Source organism: Glandiceps talaboti, chromosome 21 (assembly GCF_964340395.1).
Source record: "Glandiceps talaboti chromosome 21, keGlaTala1.1, whole genome shotgun sequence".
NCBI lineage: Eukaryota > Metazoa > Hemichordata > Enteropneusta > Spengelidae > Glandiceps > Glandiceps talaboti.
The window spans coordinates 15,736,392-15,748,402 of NC_135569.1; the positions used below are offsets into that span (position 1 = coordinate 15,736,392).

General features: G+C 36.5%; 1 protein-coding gene across 1 annotated transcript in view; it reads right to left on the minus strand.

Moving 5' to 3' along the window:
• Positions 1-482: 482 nt before the first annotated feature.
• The window catches only part of LOC144451304 (uncharacterized), a 53,649-nt gene continuing 42,120 nt past the window's right edge, over positions 483-12,011 (minus strand). Inside the window, exons 26-33 of the mRNA XM_078142108.1 lie at positions 11,750-11,926; positions 10,678-11,400; positions 8,936-9,190; positions 6,072-6,326; positions 3,982-4,197; positions 3,220-3,684; positions 2,710-2,865; positions 483-2,243 (exon numbers count right to left, since the gene is read on the minus strand). Of these exons, the coding sequence (XP_077998234.1) occupies positions 2,038-2,243; positions 2,710-2,865; positions 3,220-3,684; positions 3,982-4,197; positions 6,072-6,326; positions 8,936-9,190; positions 10,678-11,400; positions 11,750-11,926 (2,453 nt within the window). The 3' untranslated portion in view covers positions 483-2,037. The remainder of the gene's footprint in view (positions 2,244-2,709; positions 2,866-3,219; positions 3,685-3,981; positions 4,198-6,071; positions 6,327-8,935; positions 9,191-10,677; positions 11,401-11,749; positions 11,927-12,011) is intronic.

The window sequence follows — 12,011 nt, forward strand, 5'->3', positions numbered from 1 at the left end:
TTATTAAACAGAGGTGTTTCTCAAAAATATTTTATCTTGACATATCACTGTTATAGCTAATAATGGTATTGACATTTGATAAGTTTACGCACCAATACACACATACATATATACATACATACACACATACATACATACATACATACATACATACATACATACATACATACACTTACATACATACATACATACATACATACATACATACATACATACATACATACAGACAGACAGACAGACAGACAGACAGACAGACAACATACATACATACATACATACATACATACATACATACATACATACATACATACATACATACATACAGACAACATACATACATACATACATACATACATACATACATACATACATACAGACAACATACATACATACATACATACATACATACATACATACATACATACATACGCTTAGTCTTTGATGGTATTAGATTAGTAAATTTTGGATTTATTACATTGTTTAAGAAAGCTACATCTTAATCAACAATTAGACTGTCGACAGTCGTTCGTTTCTTTTTTGCTACGTTTCATCTCAAACAAAATCGTCGCCTCGCTCCGTACTAACGCGTACTGATAGGAACAGCCTAGTGCCGAAGGTACGAGCGACGCTATCACTACGCGGTTTATATAGTATACAGTATTGCTCCGGAACGGAGCGAGGCGACGAATTTAGTTTTGGATAAAACGTAGCAAAAAGACACAAGCTGAGTTCATACTTTTAAGCGAACTGTTTCACTTACTGAAGTATACTTAACCATCACTTGCACGTCACTGAACTCAAAACCTTGTATTTAGGATATAGTTTACAAACGATCCGATGACGTCATTTATTATACGTATCAAAAATGTCAGAAAAACCCTACTATGCAATCAACAGATCTAACAATTCCAGAAGACAAATTGTAATAACATGGAAGACATACATTGACATTAACATTACACCACAATACTTTAATCGGAGTTTGTGTCAGTATTTTCACTTGAGTAAAAACCTTATAAACTCCGCTTGTGCCAATTTGAATATACAACAAACATTATGCCCCCTAAAACAAATCTATAAACTCAGCTGGCCCTTGTAATTGATACGTTAATACTGATTATTAAGTGTACATTTATATCTTCATTGTTACATGTGAGAAAAAACTAATAACATGCTAAAAATATAACGTTTATGCACCAAATACTATATTTAAGTGGCTCTGTGAATAAATGATCAAATTGTGTGCTAATATTTATTTCCTATCGACGTATGCATAGCATTGTAGCAGGTTACATTCAAAAAAATTCGAAATCTAGCAGTAACAAAATGAAAGTTTATTTGGTGAAGCAGCTCAAATACCATGGGTTGGTATGTTCCATCGTTGGAAATATAACACTTCTGTATGGTAATACACTATGGTAATTTGAAAATTTACTTTTAGGTCAATTCTTTCTTTTGATCTAAAATCACCGAAAAAGCAATGTTTTAAACATGTAATGACTATGTAATAATAAATACGATCCTGTGTATAGTCTGTAAGGTACCGCGCCCTCACACATCAGTCAACATATCGAGCAGGCCGGTGAGGGCGGAGTGACACGACGTATCTTACAGACTACCCTTTTCTTTGATAAAGAGTTGGCAAGAATAGTGAGGAGTTTGATCTATATAAGTAATAATTCCTGTCTACATAATAAGCACACGTGAGATTATGGTTGTAAGTTGACAAAGCAAATGCCGTACTATTCTTGCCAACCGTCATCAGTTATCATGGTTATGCTATGTCTATCAAAACACCCACACCCCAATAATTAAATTGCCTGAAAAAAGGTGAACACATATTTGTATCATTTTAAAAACATTCTCAATCATCTTGGTGATACATGTAAGTTACTATTGAATAATTATAATCTTTTGTTATCGGGTTTCATATTTTCTTTGTGAACCATTCAAAACAACAAGTCCCGTAGGATAGATTGTAATTATTCAATTCTAGTTTGATCACATATTTGCTTTGATTGTCTGATAACATGACAATTAAGTCAACATAATATGGTCAGAGATAGAGTCAAGTCTTTCTGATTGGTAACGCCTTCTCTTGGCAGAACATCTAGGTTTTCTACAACACACCACCATAATCACAATTACGATAACTATGACAGCAACCCCTCCAACCACAAGACCTATTGATAACGACATTCGTGACTTCGGGGAACTCTCTTCCACGTCTTGCTTGTCAATACCTAGGGATAATTTAGGGAAACAACATCAAATGAAAGAGAAGTTCGGAAAATATTGGGCATGTAGGCCGTCAAGTATTCAATATAATAGTACACACAGGCGAACACATCCACCCACACAAACCTACCTACCAAGTTATACCCTCCCTTCACACACACACACACACACACACACACACACACACACACACACACATACACACACACACGCACGCACGCACGCACGCACGCACACACGCTCGCACGCATGCTTGAAAGAAAAAAGACAGGGGAAGACTAACCTGGTCCATATAGATAAACACAAAATTGAATGGTAAAATTAAAGTAAATATTAGCTTTTATATTGTTAAAACTGGAGAATTCTTTCAACATTCAATAACATGAGGTGCAAATTGTAGTTAGGTGAGTTACATAACCACGAAGGAGATATTGGTTCTTTAGTTCATTGGATAAATACCAAGTTACTTACAATGTGACTCTTTGTAGCTTCCAATATGTTCTGTAACCAGGTTATCAGGACACGTGATGCAGGATAGCTTGGCCTCTTTATCTTGGTACATGTTGACGTCACAGAACGTACAGTCATTAATGGATGGATCGTAGTACGAACCTACTGGGCACGGCACTATAGAGTTGAAGGAAACGACAACATATACTAGATGATTACACGTAACGCACACAGATGCACATGTGTGCAATCATGTGCGTGCGTGCGTGCATGCGTGCGTGCGTGCGTGCATGCATGCATGCATGCATGTATGTATGTATGTATGTATGTATGTATGTATGTATGTATGTATGTATGTAATGTATGTATGTATGTATGTATGTATGTATGTATGTATGTATTACGTGTGTGTGTATGTATGTATGTATGTATGGGGTGGGGGTCGGGGGTTGGTTGGTTGGATGGATGGGTGGATGGATGGCTAACTGGATGTGTGTGCATGTGTCTTTAACAGCAGTAGTAGATACCTACCACAGCCATCTGTTATACTGATGTGGCCATCGAAACAACTCCAGATTTGATCCATTACTGTAAAAGATTCAGGATCTGCTTTATAAGTTGTTCCATTGACTGTAAACGTCATGACAAGTATAGCATCTTTAAATCTACTAATAGTCTGGTTGATATTTCGCTGCATCCTGTCAAATATTTCTGACGCCTCGTCGTCTCCCATGTCAATAGTAATATTACTTTTAACTTCTACTTTGATCTCAACTACCAGATCGCCAAAGTTTGCAGATCTTTTTCTACGCGTAGTTTCATTACCACAACTCCAGCTTATACTATCTTCAGAACACAGTTGTTGTTGGTCGATGTAACATAAACTGCGATCATTGATTTCAGACACCAGTTGACTCACTATTTCAGAATCCGTTACGTTTTGACAAGCACCTTGAAAGATAAATTGTATTCTGACATTTCCTCCTGGTGGCGGACCTGTGGATTAAAGTGCGAATAGGACCGCATGAATTGAACATTCTCAGTCAAGACTATGAAATGAAAACTTCTTCTAAAAATTATATAACTTTTGTCAAATTACTATGAATTGTTGGGACTGAAGTTGCTGCATGCATGGTCGAACAGAAAATAGACAGGAACTTGTTTCAAATTCAAATTCAATATATACGTTTCCTTATTGGCCGTGCATTCACTATAATTGCATAATGTAATTAGATCTCGTTTACGTTATCGTATTACATACATGAACAAAAACGTGATAAAACGAATACTCACGGTATCGTGTGCAGCGAGGTGGTTCATTTCTGCCCCGGTTTCTACCACTGGTAGGTCGCCAATTACCATTATTACAAGTATACAGGTTTCTATCTCCAAGTGCTTTATAACCTTCCTTACAAAACACTGTACACTGGAAGGTTTCCCGTATAGTATCATCATTCTTACCACAAGCAAGAGCCCCATTCTCAGGAAGATCCAAATCACCACAATTGCCTATAGTTAAGAAATAGTTGACATTTGTCACAGTCAGATAAGTAAGCTCAATGATAGAATCGGGAACATTTCGAATTCGTTAATAATTTCCCCACCCGTGTGGTTTTTTGTTTGTTTGTTTGTTCGTCTGTCTGTCTGTCTGTCTGTCTGTCTGTCTGTCTGTCTGTCTGTCTGTCTGTTTGTTTGTTTGTTTGTTTGTTTGTTTGTTGTTGTTTTTTGGGGGTGGTAAGTCTGTATATCAATTGATATATCTATCGTCATTTAGGCTACATTATCATCAAGTTTTGTAATTTTGAATCGGAGATTCTATTGACTAGACTGTCGACAGTCGTTCGTGCCTTTTTACTACATTTTATCTGAAACTAAAGTCGTTGCCTCGCTCCGACCCGGAGGAATACTATAACCACGTACTGATTAGCGAGTGCCGGAGGCACGAGCCTTCGGCACTCACATGTACAGTTTGGCAATCGCAGTTCCTATCAGTATGCATTAGTATTCAGTGCTATGGAGCGAGGCGACGACTTTGATTGTCGACAGTCTATCTATTGACGTTTATAGATATGTATGGAATAAAAAACGAAAGAACTGAATGGACCAAAATATCAACTACATATGCATAGAAATCTATGGCAGAAGTTTCTAATGGAACGTTTTTTAATGAGGGATGGGTGATAATAACTTGCTAAAACTGAAATACGTGGTCAAAAACATAAATCCGTGTGTTATTTGCCGACGCAGAAACTCAGTGTGCTACGTTATGCCACCTCAATCTTCAGACCTAAGGCCTTATTTCTACGATTTAACATTATTTCTGGTAAACCATACATATTCGTGTTATTCTACCATTTCCTGATACAAGTTAATAATAAAAAAGAGATGACGGCATACATTTTATATACTGACATTAAAATCAGCAACGTCGTGATTTTATGAGACCTTAATCTTTTATGTTAGTGGAAATTGATTTGAATGAGAAAACCAAGGGTCAGAGGTCAATAAGGGAGATGATAAGTAAGGGTCAGAGGTCAATACGGGAGAAATGATGAGTAAGGGTCAGAGGTCAATAAGGGAAATGATAATTGTGAGGGTCAGGAGTTAATAACGAGAAAAGAATTCCTTGCTCTGTCAGTTTCTCTGTATCATAAGTAAACGTTGGATTATGAATTTGTGTTGTATTTAGAGTTTTTTCAAAGAACCGAACGATGAATTGGTGGCGCTGGTCTGTGCTGTCGACACGGCCTGCTTTGTCTCTTGTTAAATCTGTGTTTTTACTACTAAGAACTGCCTTTGTGTCGTATGGTTACTTTGTACATGAATATGCACATAAGGTATAGAACATTCGTTGTACGTATACTACTGTGTGTTTTACTTTCTGTCCAACTGTTTTATCAGACCTTGTTTTTATCTGGCATGTGCACTATTTCTGTAGGACTGGAAATATTTATTCAATTATTTATGTTTTCATTTTTAGTCTGTAAGTTGTGTCTTCGTTTTTATCACTGTTATTGTATGGTTTTTTTTACAGCAGGCCTTATAATTACCCTTTTATGGATTCAATAAAGAGAAATCGTTATGTCCTCCACGTTTGTCATCTGAAATGGCGTCAGTGTTTCGGTTAAGTTCAAAACTTCTACATTTTACTGTACATAGATAAATTATTTCTGCAATACTTTTATTGCAATATTGTGACTCTATATATCGTTCTCTGTAATGTATTGTTTTCCTTTGTATTGTCTTGTAGTTGTATTGAATAATAATTATAAAAGAAAATATCGTCCTACCTGATATACCATTCTTGGATATCTAGTGTTAAAAGTTGAATAACACAGAATTCATATCAGTGTTACACGTCTATCGGTAAATTGTTAACTCACCTTCAGCTGGCGGTGCATTGAATGCAATGATGACATTAAAAGTACAAGATGCTGTGTTCCCTGATAAATCAGTTGCCGTCACAGTAACAATGTGAGTGCCTACAGAAAACTGCCTATTGTTAGTTCGGTCTACATGTAGCCGTGGCAACCCGACGTTGTCATTAGCAACGGGGTCATCCCATGTCACCCTTTCTTCGGTCTTTGTCGTTGTTTTGTGTATATCGCGAGGACATGTTACGGTTGGAGGATATTCATCTATAGAAAAAATATTATGTAAATTCATGAAGATTAATTTGTATTAGTATGAGAAAAATACAAACGTATATGGGTATTGATTTTTAATAAAGATAATAATTTAATATAATATAAACAAAGATGAGATGGTGGTTAGATGTGCGGTCGGAGTAAGTAATGTCACTTTTTATACGAATTATGTTTAAAAATAAACATGACTCGGGTCTGTGTTCCATAAATTAATCTGATGTATACATAAAATTATATTACTTAATATTATATTATCCATTATATAATAATAATAATAATAATAATAATAATAATAATAATAATAATAATAATAATAATAATAATGATGATAATAATAATAATAATAATAATAATGATAATAATAATAATAATAATAATAACAACAACAACAACAACAACACTAATAATAATAATAATAATAATAATAATAATAATAATAATAATAATAATAATAATAATAATAATAATAACTTTATTGCCACATATAAACTTAAAAAGTTTACAATGGAAGTCGGTGTGGTTTCGCAGTCAAACACAAAAGATACAAAAACTAGGATATAATACAATGACAGACAAATAAAAAGGCAGTGACTAAAAAATGATCTGATTTAAGTACCTGCTAAAAATGTCTATCATGCTCTGTTTAGTGTGCGTATGGCCGTGGGGTAGAAACCTTTACTGAAACGATTTGTACGTGATTTGATTGCTCTATACCGTGACCCAGAAGGCAGTAATTCAAACATATTATGTGCTTGTCAAAACGACTGTATGATACATTTAGCTCATCGGGAAGATTTTGATTCTGCATAACTATACGTTTATATTTGCTTTTATATTTAACGATCTTATTCAGACCTTGCCAAAGTTCTCGTCAAATACAAAGAAATGACAGGAACACGATGTAACCACTCCAGAAATTAGATCAAGTTTTCGTATAATTTTTAGACGCCGTGCTTTACATGACACGGGTTGGAATATCCCAAACTATCATGTACAGGAACTGATTAATTTATTTGAGTAAGGTAACATTCCAGTCAGGCTTCTACAGAGTTTTACCGACCTGGTGAACGTACGTGTTAAAGGATAGTCAAACATTACACTGTAGAGACTATATATTCAGTTAAAGTTGATGATAAATATTTTAACAACGATTAAACCTGAACTTGCTGTAACTGGGACACTTTTTCATCAAATAACCAAAAATATATTCACTGTCAACTATTTATAAAAGACGCATGTGTCAATTAGTGGTCAATATTATCCATAGGTAGTGTTTAAAAGCTCAGTTTTGATCTGTCACCATGTTAAAACTGCACTAGTTTGTAACTATCACATTTCGATTAACCACAATTTAGAAATTGTTAAAATACTAATAATTAGGGATTGTACATGTGTAAGCAATGGTCAATCTTATCCGAAAAAGAGAAGTCACTACAGGTTGCGCTTGTAGTCGCCGTTGAAGGCGTTCAATTTTTGGGTGCGGACTCAAAAATCAAGTTGATTTGTTTAATATACCATATCATATATACAGCTTCAAAAAATATGTTCACTCACAGGTGATTGAATGCTATTCAGTGTGTACGATATTACAAGAAAGTTATTGTATCTCTCAAAACATTTTCAAAAACAACGTCCCAGTTGCAGCTACTTTAGCTTGAAACTACAACATATCAATCATTAGTCTTGATGCCAACGAGGTTTTTGTGAGTTGGGGTGTAAATGGTAACGATAATGTAGAGGTACTAGACTATGTGAGTGGAGGTGTAAATGGTAATGATACTGTATAGGAACTAGACTAGTGAGTAGAGGTGTAAATGGTAATGATAATGTATAGGAACTAGACTATGTGAGTGGAGGTGTAAATGGTAACGATACTGTATAGGAACTAGACTATGTGAGTGGAGGTGTAAATGGTAATGATACTGTATAGGAACTAGACTATGTGAGTGGAGGTGTAAATGGTAACGATACTGTATAGGAACTAGACTATGTGAGTGGAGGTGTAAATGGTAACGATAATGTAGAGGTACTAGACTATGTGAGTGGAGATGTAAATGGTAATGATACTGTATAGGAACTAGACTATGTGAGTGGAGGTGTAAATGGTAACGATAATGTAGAGGAACTAGACTATGTGAGTGGAGGTGTAAATGGTAAGGATACTGTATAGGAACTAGACTATGTGAGTGGAGGTGTAAATGGTAACGATACTGTAGAGGAACTAGACTATGTGAGTGGAGGTGTAAATGGTAACGATACTATATAGGAACTAGACTATGTGAGTGGAGGTGTAAATGGTAATGATACTGTATAGGAACTAGATTATGTGAGTGGAGGTGTAAATGGTAACGATACTGTATAGGAACTAGACTAGTGAGTGGAGGTGTAAATGGTAACGATACTGTATTGGAACTAGACTGTGAGTGGAGGTGTAAATGGTAATGATACTGTATAGGAACTAGACTATGTGAGTGGAGGTGTAAACGGTAACGATACTGTATAGGAACTAGACTATGTGAGTGGAGGTGTAAATGGTAACGATACTGTATATGAACTAGACTAATAAATCAATAGTATACAATGACCCAGGTGATACGTACCGACTACTTTGATGGTGAAGGAGCAGAATGCTGTATTTCCATTCGACTCAGCTGATATTGATACATGTTGACTATCATTTGTCCATTCCAACATTCCGGGAATACTAATAGCTGTATCTGAGATACTGTGGGTAATCGGCTGTCCCATGCTGTCGACTGCTTGTATCGATATGTTATGGATATAGGCTAAGCTTGAATTTTCAGATACCTTAAATTCAAATGTCTCTCCTTCCGGACATTCTGTAAATGATGGACCTGGATAGAAAAATAGCAACATTAGAACATGAACAGTTTAGCATGTAATTTTGCTACTGAACTGAACGTTTATGTTTGTAACATTTCATATTAGATAATTTTGCATTACTATATATTAAAAAAGAAGGGGCGACTACAGTAAGTGACTGGTTAGTTCCAAGCCGGGGGTTGGGGTTGGTAGGTTGATTTTTCCATTGGGCCGACGAAGTCACTAAGCCTCTTCTCCGTAAAACTGAAAACAGGCTAACCGCCCATGCATTTACACATGTAATTCTAAAACATGATAACCCACCACCCCACCCCCACCACATATATCATATTCACATGACAGGTATTTGATCATGTCTAAGAGTGAACTGTTTGACTATGTCTCAAAAAACTTTATAAACTAGTACTATCATGTAAATAACGACTACACAGGATAAATAAATCATATTTAAACATGAGTTTAATAGTATCTTGACAGTAAAAAGTAGGGTTTAAGGCTCCAGATGGGACATTGTAAACCTCTCATGGGGGTCCTTGGAGTCTCCTCTCTCAGAAGCTCTGGAGGATTTTTTGTAATTAGCAACTTACTACACAATCTTGAAATAGTACACAAAATTTAATAGCATCTTGACAGTAAAGGGTAGGGGATAGAGCTTGAGACTGGGGTATGTCCACCTCTTATGGGGGTCCTAAGTGGTCTTCCCCTAGAAGCTCCGAGGTTTCTTTACTCTTAAAACTAATTTTAGGCTATTCAGACCCTTTTTACAAGACAGCACCATCAAATATCAGAAATTATTCTTTATACACAGGGTTGTAATATGTTCTTTAAAAAGTAAATGGCATCATTATAGTGAATAATCTGATGGTATTAGTATTGGGAGGGGGAGAGTTTCTTTACTTTAAAAGTTTTTTTATCAAGGTAATTTTTAGACTATCTTGGCAATAATTGGACTTGCCACGTTCTCATTATGCCTACTAATACGTAATTCATAAATGCATATTAAAATGGGTGCCAGCCTTTCTCACAATGCTATAAATTGCATTTCGTGAATTGTCGTGCGCCTCCTTCACATTATTCCAGCCAGGAATCGAGGGTACATTTTCCATTACATACGATTATCAGCCGATTTATTGTTGATATCCGTAGCCCCTATGTTATTATCTAGAGATGGAAGATTGCCAGTAGTAAGGGTGATTGGCAAAGGACGGTGGTCTGGGTATTACATAATATATGTAAGAAACAGGGACAACAACAAATACCACAGTTCAGACAAGGTCATGGCATTATAGGAATGAATTATTACTTCCATCACAAATCAAAACACAGTACCCCCCCCCCCCCTCCATCCATTTCTTTCAAAGCAGGATGACCCCCTTCCTACTGCCAATTTTAAAAACAGAAATACCCCCCACTCCCCTGGCCGAATGAACTGGCTGGACGTCCCTTAAGGTGAATTTTTAAATATTAAATTTATAAAATTATTATAATAAATACTTGCCCGCTACTGTTGTTGGTGACGATGACACAGATGACATTGTTCCAGAAACTGTTGACGTGGACCTTTCATGAGTACTTGTAGTTATAATAGACGTTGTGGTCTTATCATGTACGGTGATACTACTCTGTCTAACGGGTGTTGTAGGAGGCAAAGTAGTCACGGTGTTGGATATACTGATTGTTGAGATAACAGTTTTAAGTCCAGTGCCAGATGAAGTAGTACTAATAGTAGAAAGACTGGTAGTTTTCGTAGATGATGGCACACTAGAATATGGTGAAGTTATACGTAGTGTTGGAGTAGATGTCGTGTGTGTTGTTACGGTAGGGTTGAGTGTTGACTGGGTAGTAACTGTAGGGTTGAGTGTTGACTGGGTAGTAACTCTAGGGTTGAGTGTTGACTGGGTAGTAACTGTAGGGTTGAGTGTTGACTGGGTAGTAACTCTAGGGTTGAGTGTTGACTGGGTGGTAACTGTAGGGTTGAGTGTTGACTGGGTGGTAACTCTAGGGTTGAGTGTTGACTGGGTAGTAACTCTAGGGTTGAGTGTTGACTGGGTAGTAACTTTAGTTGTGGTTGGATTAGTTAAGGGCATGGTGGTTGTACTGGCCATCGTAACGGTCGTTAAATCTGAACTCACATCACGATAGGTCGTTGAACTGTAACTTTGTCTCGTAGTTGACCTTGATTGGGTTGTACTAAGAACACTTCGCGGAGTCGATATCAAACCTGCAAGAAATGGATTTATTTGATTTTGAGCAAAACAAACATTTTGTCTTAAACTACAAATTCCAAATCAAATCAATTTCATACAGGGAAAGCTATGGTGTTTATACTTTTTGGTGGATATTCCGTACACACCTAGAATTTCATAGGGCCTTCATGATATTACTATGGGCAGCAAACTATCGGCTAGCTAACAAAGACACACACCATAGACATGACAGTCTTCTGCACTGTCTATGTACAAACGTCATCGTCCCCCATGTCAAAAGTAATATTACTTCTAACTTCCACTTTGATCTCAACGACAAGATCGCCAAGTTTGCAGATCGTTTTCTACGTGTAATTTCATTACCACTGTGACATCTCCAGCTTATACTATCTTCAGAACACAATTGTTGTTGGTCGATGTAACATAAACTGCGATTACTGATATCAGACTCCAGTTGACTCAGTATTTCAGACTCCGTTACGTTTTGACAATGACCTTGAAAGGTAAATTGTGTAATAACACTTCCTCCTGGTGGCGGACCTGTGGATTAAAGTGAGAATAGGGCGGCATGAATTGTACATTCTAAGGGAGCCGGATTATTTATGAACTGGGGCGGGGGTCAGAG